The 24,627-nt window shown below is 37.6% G+C and overlaps 1 protein-coding gene across 6 annotated transcripts in view; it reads right to left on the bottom strand.

Moving 5' to 3' along the window:
- Positions 1 to 24,627, bottom strand: part of HMCN1 (hemicentin 1) — a 529,724-nt gene that overhangs the window by 48,845 nt on the left and 456,252 nt on the right. For 3 of the 6 annotated variants that reach the window (XM_068541417.1, XM_068541420.1, XM_068541419.1), the window contains 11 exons: positions 19,810 to 19,980; positions 19,466 to 19,636; positions 18,709 to 18,879; positions 18,370 to 18,540; positions 15,383 to 15,532; positions 14,955 to 15,092; positions 13,323 to 13,444; positions 12,442 to 12,679; positions 6,951 to 7,013; positions 5,426 to 5,545; positions 4,383 to 4,517 (listed from right to left, as the gene is read on the bottom strand). In XM_068541417.1, coding sequence (XP_068397518.1) covers positions 4,383 to 4,517; positions 5,426 to 5,545; positions 6,951 to 7,013; positions 12,442 to 12,679; positions 13,323 to 13,444; positions 14,955 to 15,092; positions 15,383 to 15,532; positions 18,370 to 18,540; positions 18,709 to 18,879; positions 19,466 to 19,636; positions 19,810 to 19,980 — 1,650 coding nt within the window. Of the gene's footprint in view, positions 1 to 4,382; positions 4,518 to 5,425; positions 5,546 to 6,950; positions 7,014 to 9,884; positions 9,941 to 12,441; positions 12,680 to 13,322; positions 13,445 to 13,831; positions 13,904 to 14,954; positions 15,093 to 15,382; positions 15,533 to 18,369; positions 18,541 to 18,708; positions 18,880 to 19,465; positions 19,637 to 19,809; positions 19,981 to 24,627 lie in introns of those variants that run through there. The other 3 variants (XM_068541418.1, XM_068541421.1, XM_068541422.1) reach the window with 3 other exon arrangements.

Raw genomic sequence — 24,627 nt, 5'->3', positions numbered from 1 at the left:
ATTGATTTTCTGTCTGAATGATCTGTCCATTGAGGCAAGGGGGGTGTTAGAGTCCCCCACTATTATTGTGCTACTGTCAATTTCTCCATTTATAGCTGTTAGCATTTGTCTTATATATTGAGGTGCTCCTATGTTGGGTGCATATATATTTACAATTGTTATATCTTCTTCTTGTATTGATCCCTTGATCATTATGTAGTATCCTTCTTCGTCTCTTATAACAGTCTTTATTTTAAAGTCTATTTTGTCTGATATGAGTATTGCTGCTCTAGTTTTCTTTTGATTTCTATTTTCCTGGAATACCTTTTTCCAACCTCTTTCAGTCTGTACGTGTCCCTAGGTCTGAAGTGGGTCTCTTGTAGACAGCATATGTATGGGTCTTGCTTTTGTATCCATTAAGCCAATCTATGTGTTTTGGTTGGAGCATTTAATACATTTACATTTAAGGTAATTATCGATATTAATGTTCTTATTGCCATTTTGTTAATTGTTTTGGATTTGTTTTTGTACATCTTTTTCCTTCATTTCTCTTTTGTTCTCTTCTGTTGTGATTGGATGACTATCTTAGAGTTGTGTTTGGATTGCTTTTTCTTTTTTGTGTGTGTATCTATTGTAGATTTTTGGTTTGTGGTTACAATGAGGTTTTGATATAGCAATCTATATATATACAAGATTATTTTAAGTTGCTGGTCTCTGAATTTCAAATGCATTTCTAATGTACTGCATTTGTACTCTCCTCACGATTGCTGGTTTTGATGTCATATTTGTGTGTAGATGATTTGCTACCTTTACAGAATGTTTGCCTTTACTGGTGAGCTTTCCCATTCATAATTTTTTTGTTTCTAGTTGTGGCCTTTTCTTTTCTGCCTAAAGAAGTTCCTTTAGCATTTGTTGTAAAGCTGGTTTGGCGGTGCTAAATTCTCTTAACTTTTGCTTGTCTGTAAAGCTTTTGATTTCTCCATTGAATCTGAACAAGAGCCTTGCTGGGTAGAGTATTCTTGGCTGTAGGTTTTTCCCTTTCATCACTTTAAATATATCGGGCCACTCCCTTCTGGCTTGCAGAGTTTCTGCTAAAACATCAGCTGATAACTGTATGGGGATTCCCTTGTATGTTCTTTGTTGCTTTTAATATTTTCTCTTTGTCTTTAATTTTTGTCAAGTTGATTAATATGTGTCTTGGTGTGTTCCTCCTTGGGTTTATCTTGTATGGGACTCTGTGCTTCCTGGACTTGAGTGAGTGTTTCCTTTCCCGTGTTAGGGAAGTTTTTGGCTATTATTTCTTCAAATATTTTCTCAGGCCCTTTCTCTCTCTTCTCCTTCTGGGACCCCTTTAACGCGAATGTTAGTGTGTTTAATGTTGTCCCAGAGGCCTCTTAAACTGTCCTCATTTCTTTTCATTCTTTTTTCTTTATTCTGTTCTGCAGCAGTGATTTCCACTCATCTCTCTTCCAGCTCACTTATTCGTTCTTCTGCCTCATTTATTCTGCTATTGATTCCTTCCAGTGTATTTTTCATTTCAGTTATTGTATTGTTCAACTCTGCTCATTTGTTCTTTAAATCTTCTAGCTCTTTGCTAAACATTTCTTTTATCTCAGTCTGTGCCTGAGATCTTGGATCATCTTTACTCTCATTATTCTGAAGTCTTTTTAAGGCAGATTGCCTATCTCCACTTCACTTAGTTGTTCTTCTGGGGTTTTATCTCGCTCCTTTGTCTGGAATATATTTCTCTTCCACCTCATTTTGTCTAACTTTCTGAGTTTGTGGTCTCCTTTTCTCAGGCTTCAGTACTGTAGTTCTTCTTGCTTCTGGTGTCTGCTCCTTGGTGGGTGAGGTTGGTCCAGAGGCTTGTGCAGGCTTCCTAATGGGAGGGACTGGTGCCTGCCCACTGGTGGTGGAGCTGGGTCTTGTCCCTCTGGGCAGGGCCATGTCAAGGGGTGTGTTTAAAGGTGGCTGTGGATTCAGGATGACTTTAGGCAGCCTGTCTGCTGATGGGTGGGGCTGTGTTCCCGTCTTGCTGGTTGTTTGGCTTGAGGTGTCCCAGCACTGGAGCCTACAGGCTGTTAGGTGGGGCCAGTTCTTGCTGCCAAGTCCTCTGGGAGAGCTCACATTGATGAATATTCCCTGGGGTCTTTGCCTCCAGTGTCCTTGCCCCCACAGTGAGCCACAGCTGACCCTCACCTCCCTGGGAGATCCTCCAAGACCTGCAGGTAGGTCTGGCTCAGGGTCCTCTGTAGTCACTGCTTTGCCCTGGGTCCCAGTGCATGTGAAAACTTATGTGCACCCTTCAAGAGTGGAATCTCTGTTTCCCTCAGTCCTGTGGAACTCCTCCACTCAAGCCCCAAAGGCCTTCAAAGCCAAATGTTCTGGGGGCTACTCCTCCCAATGCCAGACCCCCAGGCTGGGGAGCCTGATGGGGAGCTCAGAACTCTCACTCCTGTGGGAGAACCTCTGTGATATAATTATTTTCCAGTTTGTGAGTCACCCACTCAGTGGGTATGGGGTTTGATTATATCACGGAAGCACCCCTTCTATCATCCTGTTGTGGTTTCTTCTTTGTCTTTCTTTGGATGCAGAATATCTTTTTTGGTAGGTTCTTTTGGTAGGTCATTTTTGTTGATGTTTCTTCAGCAGTTAGTCATGATTTTGGTGTTTTCATGAGAGGAGGTGAGCTCAAGTCCTTCCACTCAGCCGTCTTGTCTCCTCCCTGATCTGTGATCATATACTTTGAAAAGATTTTCTTAGTGCAGTTTTTTCTTCTTCTTTCACTTGGCTTCCCTTGTCCTCCCCTTGTCCACCAAAGCCAACTTACATTAACAATCTAATATAAATAATAACATATCTCTTTTATGTAAACCTATATCTCTCCCTAAATATATAAATCCATTTCCTTTTTCTTTGGTTATTGTTGTTTGTTTTCCAGTCACATAATCTTTTCTACACAAGTTGTATACACTCTTTTATATCTTTGTGTTCTCACTCAACAACGTCTCATGGAAATTCTAAGCCAAACAGTTGTTGGCTGTTTGTCTAAGCCAAACAGTTGAGCTTCATTCCATTCTTTATAATGGCAGCATAGTGGTTCATGGTATAGATGTACCATAATTCATTCATTCTTTCTACTATTGATAAGAATTTCATTTTGTATCCAGTGTTTCTTCCTCTGGAAAATCCTGATAGCAGCTTTATTCATAATTGCTAAAATTTGTAAGTGCCAAGATGTCCTTCAGTAGAATGGATATATAAACTGTGGTACATTCATACAATGGATTATTTTTCAGCACTAAAAAGAAATAAGCTATCAAGCCATGAAAAGACATAGAAGAATCTTAAATGTATATTACTAAGTGAAAGAAGCCAATCTGAAAAGGCTACATACTGCATCATTCCAACTACGTGACATTCTGGAAAAGGTAAAGCTAGAGAGAAAATAAAAAGATGAGGGGCATCCCTGGTGGCGCAGTTGTTAAGAATCCACCTGCCAGCGCAGGGGACACGGGTGCGAGCCCTGGTCCAGGAAGATCCCACATGCCATGGAGCAACTAAGCCCGTGTGCCACAACTGCTGAGCCTGCGCGCTACAACTACTGAAGCCTGCGTGCCTGGAGCCCAAGCTCTGAAACAAACAGAAGCCACCGCACTGCAACAAAGAGTAGCCTCCACTTGCCACAACTAGAGAAAGCCTGGCGCAGCCAAAAAATAAATAAATTTATATATATATATAAAAAAAGATGAGTGGTTTCTGGAGGTTGGGGGAGGAAAGGATGACTAGGTGGAACACAGAAGATGTTTAGGGCAAGGAAACTATTGTGTATGATACTATAATGGAGGATATATGACGTTATTCATTTGTCTAAACCCATAGAATATACAACACCAGGAATGAATCCTAATGTAAACAATGGACTTTGGGTGGTAATTATGTGTTAATGTAGGTTTATCCTTGGTTAAAAAAAAAAAAAAAAAAATGTACCAGTCTGGTGCAGGATGTTGGTAGCAGGGGAGGCTGTGTATGAGTTGGGGCAGGGAGAATATGGAAAATCTCTTTATGTTCTACTCAAATTTGCTGTGAATCTAAAACTGCTCTAAAATAATAAGTTCTATTTAAAAAGTCCTGCAATAAATATTCATAGTCTTATGAAATGGAGTTTTATTAAATAGATTCTATTAAGATCATGCTGTATGATCTCTTCTCTCAAATGTTACAGGCAAGTTTTATTCAAAACCACTTTGTTACAAATACTTAAAATAGCCATGGCATATTACATTTAAACATTTTACTAAGAAGCTCAATCTATTAAAGAGAGTTTACTCTAAGTGATTCAAAAGGCAGGGGTTTTAATTTGTAATACAATGAAGATAAAGCAAGGGCCTCCATTTGTATACCTTGACAACTCAGGCCATCGTTGGTTCTTCGAAAGCCAATTCCACAGCGGACCACACAGTGATAGGATCCAATGGTATTGTCACAATCCTGACCAGCATGGCAAGTGTGTCCACTCAAAGCACACTCATCAATATCTGCAACAAAGTGAGTCATTCAACTAGGGGGAACTGAAGAAAAGCAACCAAAGAACCTGTTGTGAAACGGGGATAAGAAAAGCAATGAATGACACTTGAAATATACAAGAGCAAAAATGGTGAATTTTGGGGGTGTGTCATTTCAGGTGGGTTGAGTAGCTGACAAGCTCATAGCAGGACAGTGTGATGTCTTCACAGACCAAGCCATCCAACAGACCACTTATAAATTAGGTGGCTGAAAAAAGGTACTTCTCCTTTCTGACATCTCAGTTTTTTCATGTGTAAAATGAGGATAATAATATCCACCTCTCAGCATTGCTTTGAAAATTAAATAATGTTTATGAGGTGCCCAATCCATACTGGACATTCCATAAAAGTTACCCCTATGCCCTCCTATGCCCCTGCTCTCTCTCTCTTTTGCATTTAGAAGGGGGTCTCCTTGGGCATAGAGGGATAAATCCTTTCTTCTTTTCATCATTTTTAATTTATTATACAACTAGGCTCTTATACAAGTTCTAACTTTGAAGCATACCTAGAATCTGATAGAAAAGTGCGCTTTTCTTTAACGTTCCCAAAGTGCTACCACGATTGTGCAATTTACTAAATTTCTTTATAACCTCTTCCTTCCTACTTTTATCCCTGTAAAAGGAGTATGGTAATAGTCCTGCCTGCCTCTTCTCATTGTGTTGTGGGGATTGAGTGAGTCACTACAGGCATTCCTGCCCACAGAGCACACCATATGAAGGCAGTGTGTGAGCAGTATTCCCTCTTCCTTACTTTTTCAACTTAATGAAGGTGGGGGCAGAAAGAGTAGGAAAGAAGAGCACTGGTCTACCACGCTTTTCCTAGGAGAGAGATTGCCATGTCCACTGCTTAAATGTGTTGATTAGACTTAGCTTTGTGACTACCTTGACAAGTTCTTCCATCCACAGCTATAGTGAGGCCTTTTGGGCAGGAGCAATAATAAGTTCCCATGGCATTGTGACAGATATGGGAGCAGGGATTCCCTGCTGCACATTCATCTTCATCTGAAAGAAGAAACAAAAAGACCCAATTAGTATGAAGAAGGCCTACTTTCAAGGAGTTATTAAAGTTGGTGAAAAGAGTTGCTTATAGAGGCCAATGAATGAATCAAATGTAACAGGAAATGCTCTAAGTGCCACAGGATGGAAACATGAAATAAAAATTACTTTGGGGTCCTCAAATTATCTCTGAGAGTGAATAAATGGTTAGATTAATTCTAAAACAACAATGATGACAGCTAAGATATAATGACAATTTATTGTGATCTAAATGCTTTTTACCTACGTTAACTCATTCCTCAACATTCCTAGGAGATAAGTATTTTTATTCCTATCCTCATTTGCATGATAAAAACTGAGGAACAAAGAGGTTAAGTAAATTGCTCAAGGTCACATAGGTCATTATTCGCAGAGCTGGGATCTGAACCTGGGCAGTGTAGTTTCTAAAGACTACCTTTTTACCACTATACTACATTACATTGCCTACCGGCAAAACGAAAGGCACTGTGGGGCTTCCCTGGTGGCTCAGTTGTTAAGAATCTGACTGCCAATGCAGGGGACAGGGGTTTGAGCCCTGGTCCAGGAAGATCCCACATGCTGTGGAGCAACTAAGCCCGTGCGCCACAACTACTGAGCCTGTGCTCTAGAGCCTGCGAGCCACAACTACTGAGCCTGTGTGCCACAACTACTGAAGCCCGCGTGCCTAGAGCCCGTGCCCCGCAACAAGAGAAGCCACCGCAATGAGAAGCCCGCGCACCGCAACGAAGAGTAGCCCCCACTCGCTGCAACTAGAGAAAGCCCGCGTGCAGCAACAAAGACCCAATGCAGGCAAAAATAAAATAAATAAATTTATTAAAAAAAAAAAAAAGAAAAGCAAGGCACTATGTATGCTAACTTGAGCTCCTCAAGTCATTTACTTAGCTATTTACTTATCTGTGACCCTCTTGCACTGGTGCTTGGATGGCACAAGGCTTGTTTAGTCATTAGTCCTCCACCCACAATCCAGCCCTATCCTACGATTAAGCAATTCTAAGGTTAGGTGACTTAGAGTTGAATTACTGCTGTTCCACATTCATGGCGATCAGGTGGCCAGACGAAGTCCAGTGTTTTGTCCCTGTGTTCCCTCCACCCCTTTACTTGATCATGATCCTTGACACACTTGATTGTGGACTAATCGGAAGAGCACGGGCTTTGTATCTATCTTAAATTCAAATCTAGCTCTGCCACTAGATAGCTGAGTGATCTTAGGCAGTCAACTTCTTCACATCTCAATTTCTTCACCTGTAAAATGGGACATTTATAGGACTGCTGTGATTCTTAAATATCTAGCAAAATGACAGTAAATGTCCATTAAATGGTAGCATTAACAGCTTAATAAAAATAAAAATGAATAATTTATTCCCGTCCTTACCAGCACAAAAGGGTCCAACTGAATCTAAGGCAAACCCAGAGGGACACTGATTACTGCGATCTCCTACCATAGAGAGAAAAGCAAAATTAACTGGCTTGTTAGAACATTAGGATCTTGTTTCTCCCCAGGACCATCTTCTCTGGGAACATATGCCAAGGATGGAACACATGACACAGCAAATGCAATAGGTGAAAACAAGCAGAATGGAAAAATTGTACTGTTTCTCAACCAAGAACTAAATGAATCATAATACAGAGATTGTTGGCAAGCAGCCACTGGAAGCAGATTTTCTGTTTAAGTTGTTTACATTAATCAAAAGAAAATTAATTACTCTTTGATAATGAAAAAGGATCCAAATCAATATGAATGCCAGGCATAACCACAGGCAAAGCCCTATTCTTCTAGCCATTTACTTATTCTGTTTGTTCTAGAAGTAGGATTGCTATTTTGAAGCCACTTAAAATAACTTATGCCAGTGAAAAACAAACTCTAGTGAAGAAACCCTCTCCTTTTGTAGATCTCCTCCATTGGTACTGTGAAGAATCTGGGTCTAAGTCCTCCTAGGTGTAACCAAGTGTTTTCCTTCCTGGTAGTCAAAGCAAGAAGAAACAGGCATATCATTATAGCAATAGAATAGATTTAAGTTAGATGTCAGAAGAAAAAATATTAACAAGAATAAATAGGTTAGGGAATCTCCTTGGAAAGTAACTCTGTTTTGACTGGTGTAAGCAGTTTAGCAAATATTTTTCAAACATTATTGAGATGCAAAAACTTAAATGAAACATTTTTCAAGTTAACAAAGTAATCTCACACACACACACACACACACACACACACACACACACACACACCTTAAAAGACAATCATTGATATAATAGGTATAGTAGATTTCTCTCAAGGGAAGTTTTATGTTCAGTTCATATTCAATCTCTTAGAAATTATCTTAGATTTTCCTTCGATTCTAAATGCATGAAACTGTTTATTTTTATTATTGTTTTAGGTGCTCTTCATAGAGGGAGTCTGGGCATTCATTAATTTTTCAGATTCATTCTACTTTGGAGAGTCTCAATTACAATATTATTTAAGCCCTGCTGAGAACATGAAACTGTTCAAAACTCTTCTGTACATTTATATATTTGGAGGGTGGAAGAAACATGCTCCAATGAAAACATTTCCTTGACTAGAAAGCTAGAGCCCTACTTGCTATTTCTAGGCAATCAAATTGCTTTAAACCATGAAGCGAAAGCAGAGAGGTTCATGATCCATTTCCACCCTGAGTGTAAAAATGACCCTGAGAGCATCCAAGCCTTCCTGCACCTTCAAGGGAATGGGGACAGCATGGATGGGATAGAAACGTCCAGAGCATGTTGCTAAATGATTGTTGAGTGTCCTACAGTACTGTGAGCTTCATGTGCTGTATTTCATTTAAACCTCAGAACTGCCCTACTCCCATCATAACCAATTTCCAGATGAAGAATCTGAGACTGAGGACATGTAAACTGCTTAAAGTCAAAGTGCTAATATAATCTGGAGCAAGGATTTAGACGCAAGTCTGTGTGACTTTCAACCACTGAACTCAAGAATACAATTCAGGTGGTGATTATAATTCATGCTTCATTTTTATTTACTATACAAATAAACATTCCTTAATGCAGCCAGTATGTTGTGTACAGCACTGTGTTGGGGACATAGCTGTGGAAAAATGTGTAACATAAACATAAATTATTATCTGATAGAAGCTTTAGATTTCTGGTTCTAAATGGGGAGATATCTTCCATGGGGTGGCATCTGGGAAGGTTTTTGGGAGAGACTTTGGTTGTCATGGTGATGACATGATTTAATAGGGAAGCCTATTTAAGTTTAGGGAGTGGGGAAGACCCTGGGGAAGGTTTTAAATATTGCAATGTGTGGGATAACGATGCAAGATGAAGATGTGTCCCTTGCCCTGAAACATTGTCGTGGAAGCGAGAAAGCTGTTTGTAATTATCTAAGGCTAGAACCCATCTTCCACATATTAAACGGTTTTTTTGTGTGATTAAAATATACAATGAACTTCCCAGAAATGCAACTGTCATATAAATGGATGGTTGATTGTACATTGTTTTATTCAGAACATTACCAAGAATTACTCAATGTTTTTTAAAAAAATCACACTGGGGCTCTAAATATTGGTTCAGCCATGTAAATAACTTCTCTCTTAACTTCCAGTGTAGTAATGTCTAAAGATTTTCATATTGAAATACATAATATTTTGTTATCAACTATTTTCCTTTTATTTATTCTTTCTGTTGTAATTAAATCATGTTATTTTGAATTATATTATGATTTACTTTTTGACATAGTAGGGAGACAATACAAAATATTTGTTTGTGTTACAGTAATGTATAATTTTAGAAACTTTAAAAAGTACAAAATTCCCTGTAACCTTGTCACTTGGAACAAACTACTGCCAAGATTTTGGTGCTTTTCCTTGCAGTCACATCTATCAGTATATACTTCAAAAAATTAAGTTAGGATCCTTCACAGACTAATAGTTGCCAAACTTTACTGATCGTAAAATCTCTTGGAGAGCTTATTAAAAATATAGATCCCTTTGGCCCTACCCCAGTCAGAATTGCCAAGGAAGAAGCCTGGGAATCTGTGTTTTTAACCAGTATAAAGGTTTCCTTACAATCACTGTGATGTGGGCAACCCAGGTTTGGATCATATTGTGTACTATTTTTCAATGATTGTTATGTCATGTACATTCTCCTTTGTCACTTGTTTATAGCTATATTGTCAATACCTAGAGCAGTATGTGGTATACAGTAGGTACTCAATAAATATTTTTAAATGAATAAATAAGCAATCATTAGAGTACTTTTGAAGGAATATTTAGTTTAAGAGTTTATCATACATCTGTGCCATCATTTACATATTTACCTCTTTCAGGACATTTATTCTTGGCCATTTCTGTGATTTTCTTAGGGCAGACTCCTAGAATGAGATAACTAAAAAGATGTGAACATTTGAGAGGCTACTGATACATACTGTTTTCCAGAAATGTCAAATAAATCTACAATCTCTGCTGGCAGTGTAGGAGGGTATTTGTTTCCTATACCTCTCCAATACTGAGTGGTTATCCTATATTTTAATCTCTGACAATGATAGCTGGAAAACGGAACCTCATTGTTTTAATTTACATTTCTTTGCTTATTAAGGAGGTACAGTTTTTCACCTTCATTTTGTCATTATTATTTCTTCCTTTGTGAATTTCCTGTTCACAGGCTACGTATTTTTCTATTGGGGTATTTGCCTTTTTCTTATTGATTTTTAAGGTTCTTATATATATTAAGGGTAATCATAGTTGTCCATAATATGTAATGCAAGTAAGTTTAAATATACACAAAGAAAAACTATGTATTTTGTTTTTCTCCCATGAGGAAGCTTTAAAAATTTTATTTGTAGTTAAATTTCTTTTCCTTTATTGTTTCTGATATCTTCTTCTGCTTAATTTGTAAAAATATAAATATGTTTTATAACTATATTTTGAAAATCATTTAATTTTAAAGATATAAATTCATATAATTTAAAAAATTTTCTATATTTGTGAATTGTCTTGACTAGTAGTTTCCAAATGCCAGAGTAAAGACCAGTTACAATAGAATCATTTAATTTTAAAGATATAAATTCATATAATTATTAAAAATTTCTATATTTGTGAGTTGTCTTGCCTAGTAGTTTCCGAATGCCAGAGTAAAGACTGGTTACAATAGAATCATTTAGGGGCTGTGTTAAAAATACAGACTCCAAGGCCCTACCTTAGACTAGCTAAACTAAAATCTTTGTACCTAGAAATCTGAACTTTCATCAAGCTCTCTGCAATTCTAATTGCATTGTAACCATAGGTCTAGTCTAGACCCAACAAAGAGAAAGAACACGCTGGTCAAGCAACTAAGAATGCAAGCTTGCTCCCTGGTGGTCAAAGAAATTGCAGGTACAAAATTCTTGCAACTCACAGGAACAATACCAACAACCAGTGGGCATCTACATCAGATGTAATTCATAGAATCATAGCATCCAAGGATAGTAAGGGGTTTTAAATGTCCTATAGAGTTTCCTTCTATTGTGGGACCCAAGTCCCCCAACACCCTTAAACCATAAAGACCTTCAAGCAGTTTCAGGTTTAGAGGACTTACACGACTGGGTAGAAAGTGTACATGACTTTTCAAAAATCACTTTAATGTCTCTGGTCCCAGATGATATAAATTCATTTTAAACTAAAGTCTTGGGCTAAGTTATCTTTTTAAAAATTATATGGAGTACTGGAAAAAGTAGAAACAGAGGTTAAGTTTGAAAAGTAAGTATTATTGGGGAAAAGAAAACATAATTCTTCATTCCAGTGGCTCTTTTCTTTTGTCCAAGTTACCTTAACATGCATGACAATAGTAAAATGAGGTGGTGGTGACAACATGTGGATGCAGAAGGTGTAGGGCTACGGGCTCTACTGGCTATGAGGCTTCGTGAATCTGTGATTAGCTCAAAAAAATGTGAATATACTCCTACATTACTATGACCTCAAATTTGATGAAGCAGTTCTGATAGATGCTGAAGAAGAAAACAGTCACATGCACAACTGATGAAAGCAAGAGTAAACAGTGAAAATGAATTTCAAGTGTATGTGCTGAGCATGATAAGCAAAATGATGGTTAAAAATCTACTTGCATCTATTTTAGGAAAGCCTGCACAAAGCAAAACACATACATTCACCAGGCCACTCTGAATCATCTGAAGATGTCTCATGGGAGCCTAAAGTTCAAAGCTAAAGTCATTCAAACAGTTAGTGCCTATAACATAACCACATGCAAGTATCTCCTAGCATCAAAACCCCGCAGGATGTGGAATGCTAATTGTCGTGTTGCCTCTTACAACTGAAAAGGAAATCTCAGCGTATAGACACATCAAAGCACCACACAGCATAGGGAGACTGCTGAGATCAAGGGAAAGCAGTTCAAAAGTTATAATTTCCAAGAACAATAAATGACAGCTGAAATGATTGCCTCCTGGTTTTTAAAAGCTGCTTTTAAAATATGGAAACATTTTTGGCTAGTTTAGGTTCAGATACACCTTTACATCATGCTTCAGGAATTAAAAAAATTCTTGTCAAATATAAGATTCAGAACAAGAACAAATGGACTTTATTACCCAAAGAAAAATCGTTGACAGAGGATATATTTTTAAACCTCTCTGTGTACATAGGGTAGAACGGTACCAACTCCACTATGCCATATGAAGATGCCTATCAGTCAACTAAATGTACTAGAATGCCAATGGGATTGGCCTTACCACAGGACTTTACCTACAAAACATGGGCAACACACATGAAAAACATGTTATCGTGTTCAGTCTATACCTTAATATCCTAATTTTGAATGGCGTCAACGCGATTCTTTTACCCATTTAGAAAGGACTGCATAGCTTAAAGAGCTGTACTTTCCTTTAACCGAATTACCTTTGGAAATTGAAGCATGGATTTTAAAACCCAATGTCTCTTCTAAGTGGTCGTAGTCAGATTCCACAGAGGATGCATGAAGTGTTTCTACCAAGAAAGGCATTCTTCCCTGTGCCTCATCATAGAAAACAGTGTGGTTCCATGTGTATGGGACGCTGATGCCATCAACGGAGAACAGCCGGGTTGAGTAGGCATACAGCTGCCCAGCACCTGTTTGAATGTAGTCCTCTGTGTAATCCTAAGAAGGACAGTATAGATGTGAGGATTAGCATGGCTCATCCTATTCTTTTTCTTGAGGGTACTATGAGATGTAGAATGAGATTAAAAAAAAAAAAAAAGGCTTAGGGGATAAAAATATATAATTCTAAATAAAATCGTAATGGTACAGTAGTGTTCAGGAACTAAAATTTGAATCTTTTAATTGTAAATACCTTAGTTTCATAATTTTAGTGTCATAAGTTATAGTTTAATAAGGGACTCAGTTGTAGGTCAAAAAAAAAAAGAAAAAATGTGAAAGGGTGATTGTTACCATTCTTTAATTTCTGGAATACTTCTACAGATGGTCTACAAAAACTTTAATGCAAGAATTACTATTCTCTTTGTCTACAGAAAGTTAAACAAATGGCTTAAATCAACAAAGCTGTGATCTTGGTCCTGATAAGAAGGGTAATAAAACTACTAAGAGCTTATAAAGACTTGTCCCTAAAGATTTTTAAACAAAGACCAGATAGCCATTCCTAACTTCAGTGGTTTAGACGTTTACTCCCCAAAGTGAACAAGGGAAACTACACAAGTTTTCTGCACTCTTGTTATGATCTTTAACTCCTACTCTTATTGTTACTCCAATAAACAGCGAAGGCAAGTTATCCTAGCATTTTTACCTTCACAGTGACTTCAGCAGGTGACTGCAGCTGCAGGACATAGCCACTCACAACGATATCTACCAGCAAAGCTCCATCGGGATCCAAGCCCCGGGCAACGTGAGTCATCCGCAAGATTTCTCCTAGGAATTAGAATTCGTTCATTTCAATAGCAATATATATATATATATATATGGTTTGTGTAAGCACAGAGCAGATTTACTTTATATACCAGTTCAGCTATGTTACTGTACTTCAAACTTGATTAAACACAGATCATAAGAGAATTAAATTAGCACTTAGTCCCCAAATTAAAGACTTAGGTTGATTGAATTAAGTTGATTCTAAAATCTCTTTTTATGTGGCAAGAATGTAGCCTATGATTAGGTGAAGGATTCCACACTTTTAACTCACAAGCAAGAGAAAGGCAGCTCTACAAAAATGGATCACTTGCCTGTGAAAAGGGACAGAAAGCTTGACCAGGCAGACTGGCAATAGCCAGAAGTCTGGCCCCAGGGCTTTGTTCTTTTGGATGCTTTAAGAAGTTGCAAAGGGGATCTTCATTGCCGCGTGCGGGATATCCCATGTGCCACAACTAAGACCTGGGGCAGCCAAATAAATAAATATTTCAAAAATGCTTAAAGAAAAATAAGAAGTAGCAAAGGGACATCTTCGTAAGTGGATTGCCATACAGAGACCCACATGTCTTCTGGGCTGATTAAAGCTATGCCCTCCCTCAGCCCTTCTCTCTTAAAGATCACTGCTGCTGAGCTGACCACCTTCAAAGATGCTAGAAATGGAGGTCTATTAAAAGCTGTAGGGCTTCCCTGGTGGCGCAGTGGTTGAGAATCTGCCTGCCAGTGCAGGGCACACGGGTTCGAGCCCTGGTCTGGGAAGATCCCACATGCCGCGGAGCAACTAAACCCGTGAGCCACAACTACTGAGCCTGCGCGTCTGGAGCCTGTGCTCCACAACAAGAGAGGCCGCGATAGTGAGAGGCCCGCGCACCGCGATGAAGAGTGGCCCCCCACTTGCCACAACTAGAGAAAGTCCTCGCACAGAAACGAAGACCCAACACAGCCATAAATAAATAAATAAATAAATAAATAAATAAATAAATAAAAAGAAAGAAACCACTTTCAAAAAAAAAAAAAATGCTGTAGACCCTTGGAAAGGGCCATGAATACGTATTCATTAAGACTAAGGATAAAGCGAAAAGTGTTTAGGTTTGCTTGTTTTTATTTCAATTTTTTTGATTAAAGAATCCCTATAAGATATCCTAATTGACTCTCAGGTTCATAGACAAAAGCCTTTAATTAATATTAGCAATGGCTCATCTTCCTGCTCTGTTTGGCCTTCAACACCCTCTCTAAGGATTTAAAGAGAACAGATACAGGAAAGATGAGGAAAAATAAGTTTTTAGACTATAAAAATCACTAAACTATTTGAAAACACATGGCCTCTTATAGAACCACATCAGTAAACGTTTATAGGAAAATATAAACTTGCTTTTATATCATTTATGCTAAGATGGCAACAAAACTTAGAAATTATTCTCTGTGGGAACATATAATGTATTTTTCTTAACCATCAACATTTAAAGCAATCATATTTTTAAATAGCAATAGAATAATAAGTTCAGCTGGTACTAACCAGTTGCAAATTCCACTTGGGTTTCTCTCTTGAAGACTGCGTTGGTGAGGGTAAAGCCATTGACTGCTTCTCCTATTTCCTTTGCTGTTGTCCAATAAATGGGATTTAGAATGGAAATTATCTTTCTCATTGCTGGACCTAGAGAAAAAGGGATAAATAAGATATCAGAGCAAAATATTTACAGTCCATTATTATTATTCATAGCATGTTATTCAAAAGGATGAATCCTAAATAAACTTGAATAACAACAAAATAAATATCAGTATCTCATGTGTCTTTAAGTGTTTACCACTGGTAAAAAACTAAGGACTATTATACTGATCATGTAGTAGTCGCATCCTCTAGAAATTTTAATAATAGATGAAAAAGAAAAATATATGTTTTTAAAAAGAGGCTTATTAACAACTTTTGTAAGCAAAGAGACTTACCGAGACTGCGAGGTACATTGGTAATTCTGGCATGTATTATTCTGGTATCAGAGTTTGGGCTATCTGTTACCGTGGCGTTAAGGAAAGCAATTCCAAATTCGACATCGTTAATACTTCCAATAACACTTCCTCTGGCTCGCTGGGGCCCACCTATTGCGGGAAGAAAAAACATTCTTGGATAAGGAAACAATTTCATCAACATTACATGGGAGAAAAGAAAGCCAGTATTCTAAGATGCTCCAAGTCTTCTCTCAAACATTTAAAAGATCATATGACATCTGAATTTAAGAGTGAAATAAATAAGCTTTCAAAACATTCTACTCTCATGTAACACTCATCAACCCATATAAATCTAGGATCCTTCCAATCTACGCACATCATAGTATTATTTCACAATCCAAAGAATTCATTCGGCACCCGGTCCCAAAGCCAAAATAAAGTATGTGTTTGGTGATGGTGATGAAATGATGATAATAATGAGAGTTTATTGAGCATGTCATGCGTGCTACAGTAAGCACTTAATACGCATTAACTCTTTAAATTCCAGCAAACATCCTATAAGGTAGTTTGAAATAGCCACAGTTTGCAGACTAGGGATATAAAGTTCAGAGAAATCAAGTGACTCTTCCCACGATTACCCAGCTAAGAGGCAGTAGAGTGAGGATATGAACACAGATCTGCTTGTCATCAAAACACATATTCTTTCATCTATCACCTCCTTCAAGGGAACATGGAGGGGAAAGGAGGGATCGCCAACAAAACAGCTCCAAAGTCCTGTGACAGGTCACTGTCAACATAAATGTGAAGTATCTAAGGGTTGTTGTTCAGTCTTGAGTTTCAGGTCAAGGGCTTACCAAGCTCTTCATACTACAAATATATTGGAAAATGTTTAACTTGAGAAAAATTTGAGAAGAATATTGTACTTTTAACATTGTTGCAAAACCCATACCAAGACAATTATGTTGAAAAACAATCATACAATCTTTTAAAAGTAACTCTACAGTAATTTTATGCCTTCTTTCCATTGTTCAACAAAATTACTGATTACTAACACAGAACTGGTGGTTAAGGAGTACATGCTTTGACAAGAGAGGGAAACGTACTGGGAAGAGGCTAACAGTTAAATTTAAAAATATTCATTATTTAATGACTTTTAATTGAATATATTTTAAAACAATCACTAGGTGGTTCAGATATTGTTATCATGTATTATATACTGGGGAGAAATACAATTGTATTCAGTCTGAGAAAAGTCAATAAGTAAAGTGTTTCACCATTTTAATTTGCATTATTTTACTAGTGAGAGGAAACATTTTTTTTGCATTGATTCACCCTTCATGTTCTGGATTATATTCATTTGTTCATCAAGTACTGAGGATACAATGGTAAGAAAGAAAATAAAAAAGACATGAAGCCTGCCTTCATAGCACTTATGTCTGAATAGGGGAGATAAACATTAATTAGAATTCCACAAATAAATGTAAAAATGAAATGTATATCTTAATGAATAGGATATCTACTACTCAGGGAAGTCTGAGAAGGAGGTAAAAATAGATTGAAGATCTGAAGAAAGTGAAGGTCTTAGCTAAGTCAAGGAAGGCAGGAAAAGGGCTTTCCGTGTAGAGGAAACAGCATATGTCACCCTTTTGGGAGCTGGTGGCTTGTCACATCTGAGAAGCCAAGAGTAGCGAGCTTAGTGAGTGATGGGAACCATGCAGCAAGATGATGCAGGAAAGTACACAGGAGGGCCAGTCAGGACCTGGTCGGCTACATTTGTTTTTATCCTTAGTCCTAAGCAGGGCAAGAGAAGGGTAGAAGGATCACTAATTTACTTAGTCCTCTGGATTATCACTAAGGAGCATGGCCTCCCATTTCGACCTTGATTCTCTAGTCTCACAGAGGAACTTGAATCTCAGTGCTCGACAGACATCTCCTAGTTCTGTCTACCTAGTTGGGATCCTTCAAACTCTCTGCCAGACCCTGTAATCCAAATTGTCTGCCTATTTGGACTTCCTTCTGTCACCGGGGCCCTGATACCATGAGAGGTTGAGCTACAAAATGTCTCAGCTGAAATGAGACCTATCACCATGCCTACATGTTAGAGCCTCAACATCCTGGTAATCAGCGACATGTTAAGAAGATATGGTGAACATCTGACTGATAGATATTTGCCCTTTCAGCATGCCTACAACTTATAAATCTTTTCATGTAACTCCTTTCTCTCACTCTGCCAAATGGGCCTTCTGGATTTTCAGGGATATTTTATTTCTAAGGCAACTTGAAACCTCTGGAAAGTCCAACGGTATCTCAATATTTCAACAATGTGAAAATATTCTTTTTGGTCTCCTTATAGCACTTAGGAAGCCTGTCCTTTGAGATAAGTACCCTTAGTATTATCCACCATTTCTTGGGACTCCAATAAACTCTTTTTAAGGTCCATGAGTTCTAGAATTCTGACTTTGTTCCTTCTGAATTTTTGCATCACTTACAATATCTAGCCATGTTGCATGACTGACTTGAATTAGGGTAGTTGAACTCCCCCTAATCTTTTTCCTTGAGCTGAATTTGCCCTATTTTACTGTCTACACTCATGTTCTCCATATTTCCATCTGTGAAAGAACAGCCTCCAGTTGTGTATTTCTATTAGATATTCAGTTTCTACCCCACCCTCATTTTTCCGCCTGGAATCTCAGCCTGGCTTTCCCACTCTTCCACGCCGTTTTACCCCTCAAGCCCAGGACTACTATACGGCTGTGCAGACTATTTCCTTTTACAAGGGAGCCTGGAAGAGGGCAATCAGAGACTAAAATTCAGCATGAGCTTTGGTGTAGAGCTGCACCAATGAGGGGGAAAAAAGTGCACTTTTCTTATTTCTTCCTCCCAGAGTTGGCACTGTTTTGTAATTTGAGGGCTCAGAGTGACACCTTTCTTTAATTTGTGGAAAGTCTGTAAATGTGGTCCTGCCAAAGTCTAACTTAGTTGCTTACCTGGGCATGCTTGTATATTGCATCTGGATACCTGAGTAGCATCTCCTAGGCAGGGGCGACCACTTTTGGATGGTGGCGGATTGTTACACTGCCGTTTTCGAGTCTTTTCACCTCCTCCACAAGAGGCAGAACACCAGCTCCAACTATGCCAGTTTCCCCAACTTCCATCCACTGTGAACAAGAATGGAATGGTCGATGTTAACAAATAGGTTTTAAAACCTACACTTAGGGTAACTCTGCCTATACAACTTCCATTTTAAGATCTGAAATGATGGGCTACTACAATGGGCACTAATGAAACGCTTTACTTGTTCTACCGCCAGGAGTTGGGAAGCTCACCAGGACATATGTCAGTGTTGCATCTCTGGATCTGGGAGTCTGGGCCCCCACAAGCTCTTCCTCCATTGGAGGGACGAGGGTTATCACATGTGCGGTACCGCCGCATCTGCCCCCCATTACACGTCCGGCTGCACATTCCCCAGCCACTCCAAGGACTCCAGTTACCATGAGCTACAACACAGAACCATTGGAGAAGTGCTAAAGAATGACATTCATCCAAAAAATACGGAAAGACTCTCTCCAGGAACTGAAAAGAAACACACAAATCTATAAATAAGCAAATTCCAAAGGCAGGTGGTTTGGTTGCTGGTTTGACTAGAAACAGAATACATTCCAGTGACTGTTCAATTCCATTTAACCTACATTTACTGAGCCTTAGAGTTTTCCAGGAGTTGGAGAATAGGAATGAGAAAAGATCTCTGAGGAGTCAAGCTATAACATTCAGGATACAGTGAATTCAAATACTGCTATGGTCTAAAATTCTAGCTTGGTGACTAAATTAAGGCAGAGAGCCACCTGCCTGCCTCCATAAAAGAATCAACATCATTACCAGTTAGCGTGGAAGGGTGCCCTAGCCCCTGCCCATATAAATCAGCGGCCTCTATGGTATTAGACAAAATAGAAACCATGCAACATTTTGATATCCTAAACCAGAGGTAGACAAATCAAGTAACAGACTATATTATAACTTTACGGACTTGAGTCCATAATGAAACTTGAGAAAGTATAATGTTGACTCACTATTTCCAACACTCACTTGGACAAGAGTCACTATTGCAAAAATCACTCTGCACATCACTCCCTTCACACTTGTTGCCTCCATACTGGGGCACAGGATCAGAGCAGTCCCTTGTTCGTTGTCTGGCGCCTCCTCCACAGGACACGGTGCAGGTACTCCAACTGGTCCAAGTGGTCCACTTGCCATCAACTGGGTTAAAGAAAAACATATGTGCTCTGTTACTACTTAAAAATGATCAAGTTAAACTCTGGGCATTGATAGGTTGAGTGGTGTTCTTATTGACGCTGATTCTTATTGAAATATTCCCTAGATCAGAGATAGATGTTAAGTTATTAAGGGGACAAACATTGTATTTATCTTACCTGGACAGTGTCTTTCATGGCAAACTTGCATCTGTGTTTCTGCTCCATCACAGTAGGATCCATCAAACGATGGTGGCGGATTATTGCATAGTCTTGTTCTTGTTTGGGTACCCTTCCCACAACTTATGCTGCATGTACCCCAAGGCTGCCAAGTACTCCATGCTCCATGAACTGCAAACATCCCAAGAGACAGTTTCAAGTCACAGAACCATGTTTGTTAAAAAAACAAAATTATACAAATAAATAACTCAGTAATGAGTTCAATTAGCCCAGAATCTAAAATAATTGAAATTGAACCAAAGGAAACATAACAAATGATGTTCTTCCTTTCCCATCCTGGTTAGATTTTCATGAGAATTAGTGTCTATCAGGAAATTCAGAAGGCTACCTAATGCCAAAATAAATGCTTTAAATTATTCAAAGGGGCTATTTTATTAAAATTAAATTTAAGCAAACTACTATATGTAAATAAAATCTGAGCTTTTAACCCTAGCTAAGTATTTGTACTCTAAGCTCTGGGGAACGTGGAAGGGACCAGAAGCTAAGAAGCAAAGCTGTATAACAAATCTAGATGCGGTTATGGACAAATACAAATGTCTCCATAATGATAACTTGGACCCCAGACTGCAAGGCCACATCTTTAAGCCTGATTCAGCTTCACATTTAAAATGTACTTGGACCTTTCAACAACATGATGATTTGCACAGTTGTAACTCTTTGAAAATTTTTCCCCATTACATAATATTCATGAATTAAGAGTTCTAAATAACACACTCACCTGCTTCCTAAACAACAGTAAAAATTGACCAGTAGCTTCCAAGGCATGATATTAAGGCCTTCCTTTTAGTAACTAACATATTACACCATCTGACCACAAGACTGGAACAACATTATGTTTCCTACCAGGTGCAGGGGCTGAGAATCAACATTATGGTTTCTCTTACTTATAAGTCAGTGTCAGGTCATAGTTTTGTTGAGGGGTATTTTCTAGATGTAGGGCTCAAAAAGTTTGTTGTTGTGGTCACCCAGTTTAACCAAGATATGAACCATAGGGCCGTAAGGTCTTGTCTAAATATTCTCTTAACACAATCTATAAGAATAAGTTGAAAAACAAGGAATGGAATTATCATTTGGTTGCTTTGTTTAGAAAATATTTTAAAACACATCTTGAATTTTCTTTTAATTAACTGTTTTCTAGTTGAATTGACTACATATTCTTATACTTTTTAGACACAGTCACACAAATTTATTTCAGCTGACAAGAATCTGTAATAAAAATTATTTGACTAAACATAAAAGGAAAGAAGAAAGCCTTTAATTAAATGGCAAGTATTACTCAAGACTACTTCTTTATTATTTCAGATTACTGATGCTCATGGCTCGTATATATGGACTATGGGATTTCAAAATTCTGCCATTCCAATTATTTTAATATGTTCCATTTTCAAGGCTGTTGGTTAACAAAAGTCTTTATCTCTTACAATATAAAGACTTATGATACATGCATTTTTTTGGAGGACTACAATTAGGTGACATTTATTCATTTATTATCTGTGTTTAATGGAGGTTTCCAGCTTAAGATCCTTTTAATTTTTTAAAGTCAATACAGAAAACCCTAACCAAAATTAAATTTCATGGCATAAAATGTGGTAGAGTTGAAATGTTTCTTTTATGTGAGTGGAACGATAGCAAGAAAAAAGAGGAAAGACAATATAAACCAGAGAAGGCATAAAACATCATGGTATCTAAATAATATAATACAAAAGAAAACAGCTATGGAGGAATTAGTACATTGAAAAAAAAAGTAAAATATAATAGATGAGTTGGTTGTTATACTATGTTGCAGTTCTGATTCTGGAAAGGTAGGAGAGCATGGTGCTTATGAGCAGGGATTCTGGAGCAGATGCCCTGGGCCTGAATAACCACTCTGCCCTTACTAGCTGTATGATCCTTGACAAGTTACTTGGCTTCTGTGCGCCTAGTTTCACCATCTGCCATATGTGGATAAGCAAAGAACCTACCTTATTAGGATGGGCATGAGGAATAATGAGTTGATAGATGAAAAGTCCTTGAGCAGTATAAGACACACAGTATTACATGAGTGTGAGCTCTGAGCTAGTACTGCTATTCTTCACTTAAAGTTCTCAACGATTTTCAGAATAACACTTAAAAAAAGCTCATTCTTTAAGCAATCTGTAACAATATATTTTTTATGATTGACTCAAATGGCAGCAGGATGGCCTACCCCAGAAGACACCCATCTTTTTTAGAGGGAGGATTGTCAGTTTAGAAATATCTTCTAACTGGGGGAGGACAAGATAGGCCTAAAATATCAATTTGTACCAGAAAGTCGAAGCGTTCATGAAATCATGGGGACATATCAAGAGGACACTGAAGCTAGGATCCCTCAAGGGATCTCCACTAACCAAATCTAGGACAATTTGTGCATCACAATAAATGAAGACAGTAGTGCATTATAAACCACTGAATGAAATGATATTTGAGTTCTTACTGATATAACTGAAAAAAAAGGAGAAAGAGAAAATTCTTTCTTACAATAGAAAGCCAGTAGGGGACTTCCCTGGCATTCCAGTGGTTAATATTCTGTGCTTCCAATGCAGAGGGTGTGGGTTTGATCCCTGAGTGGGAACTATGATCCCACATGGTGCACGGCATGGCCAAAGAGCAAAAAAAAAAAAAAAAAAAAAAAAAAGGAATGAAAAAAAAAAAAAAGAAAGCCAATAATAGATGTAGAAGATATGATGGAGTTACAAATGTTTTGTAAGATCATAGCAATAACTGATTTAAAACAAAAATAAATCATAAGTAGATGCTAAAACTAGTAGATAAAAGATTGATAAGAAACAAGATGTTTATGAAGTCCTAAAGTTTCCCTACAAAATACTTATTATTTACAAAGGTAAAAATAGTAACTACACAGTGGAAGACACCACTTTAAACGAGTGAACAAAGTTAACATCACCAGCTTGGGACAAATTCTGACATCATGCGCTATCTCATATGATGCACTGAGAAGGACACAAAACCATTTCTGTGATGTTTCTGCCAAAATCAAAACCTGAATCTAATCATGAAGAAATATCAGACACATCTAAATGGAAACTCTTTTACAAAATGATTAGCCTGTATACTTAAAAAATAGCAAGGCCATAAAAGGTAAAAAGTGACTAAGGAATTGTTCCAGTTGAAAGGGACTAAAGAGACTTGACGCATAAACGCAAGTGTGATCCTGGACTAGATCTTGCAGTGGGAAAAAGAGTTATGAAGCGTATACGACTGGGACAACTAATAAAATTTGAATGTGAACTGTGGATTAGGTAATAAGACTTAATTAGTATTGTATGAGTGTTAAATTTCTTGATTTTGATAACTGTTTATAAAAGAGAATGTTCTTGTTTTAGGAAATATACACAATAGGTGAATCTGGGTAGGGGTATACAGAAGTTCCTTGTACTATTCTTGCAACTTTTCTGTAAGTGTGATTAAGCACAAATTTTTACTAAAAGAAAATCTCATTAAACCATGTGAGGCAAAAACTAACAGAACTGCAAAGAGAAATGGATGAATCCACCATAATAGACGGAGACTCCAATACTCCTCTATCAGAAATGGACAGATCCAGCAGGTAGGAAATCAGTAAGGAAATGATTGAACTCAAGAACAACATCAATCAACTGGATGTAGTTGACATCTATATACTATTTCATCCAACAACAGCAGAATAAACATTCTTCTCAGGCTCACATGGAACATTCACCAAGGTAGAACACATTCTGAGCCATAAAATACACTTTAACAAATTTAAAAGAATAAAAATCATACAATGTCTGCTCTCAGATCACAATGGAATCAAGTTAGAAATCAATAACAGAAAGATAGCTGCAAAATCCCCAAATATGTGGAGACTAAACAACACACTACTAAATAATACCTAGGTCAAAGAAGAAATCTCAAGAGATATTAAAAATATTTTGAATTAAATGAAAATGAAAACACAAGTTATCAAAATTTGTGGGATGCAGCAAAAGTAATGCTTAGAGGGAAGTTCATAGCATTGAATGCATATATTAGAAAAGAAGATCAAAATAAATTATCTACATTTCTATGTTAGGAAACTAAAAAAGAAGAGCAAATTAAATCCAAAGTAAGATGAAAAGAAACAGTAACAATTAGAGCAGAAATCAGTGAAAATGAAAATAGGAAATCAATCGATAAAAATCAATGAAACCCAAAGCCGGTTCTTTGAAAAGATCAATAAAATCAATAAGCCTCTAGCCAGGCTAACCAAGAAAAAAAGAGAGAGAGAATACAAATTATTAATATCAGAAATAAAAGAGGGGGCATCTATTAAAGAAATTGAACCAATAATTAATAACCTTCCAAAACAGAAAACACCAGTACCAGATGGGTTCACTGCTGAATTTTACCAAATGTTTGTGGAAAAAATTATACCAATTCTCTACCTTTCATTCAGAGGATAGAAGCAGAGAGACTACTTCCTAACTCATTCTATGAGACCAGCGTTACCCTAATACCAAAACCAGACAAAGACATTATAAGAAAAGGAAACTACAGGCCAATATCTCTCATGAACGTAGATGTAAAAATTCTCAACAAAATATTAGCAAGTTGAATCCAACAATGTATAAAAAGAAAATCTCTTCAGTCCCTAAGATGCTGACATACCCACTGGATGAAAAAGACTATCTTTGGCTATTTGCCCATTTTGCAGTGGTATACTGATAAATGTTTAACAACCAGCTCTCTGGGAGTAGGGAGGGAAACTCTGCTTTATAG

The sequence above is a fragment of the Eschrichtius robustus genome, chromosome 3, assembly GCF_028021215.1.
Source record: "Eschrichtius robustus isolate mEscRob2 chromosome 3, mEscRob2.pri, whole genome shotgun sequence".
NCBI lineage: Eukaryota > Metazoa > Chordata > Mammalia > Artiodactyla > Eschrichtiidae > Eschrichtius > Eschrichtius robustus.
Note: the sequence above shows the minus strand (reverse complement) of the source record. Positions and strands in the feature narration are given on the sequence as shown.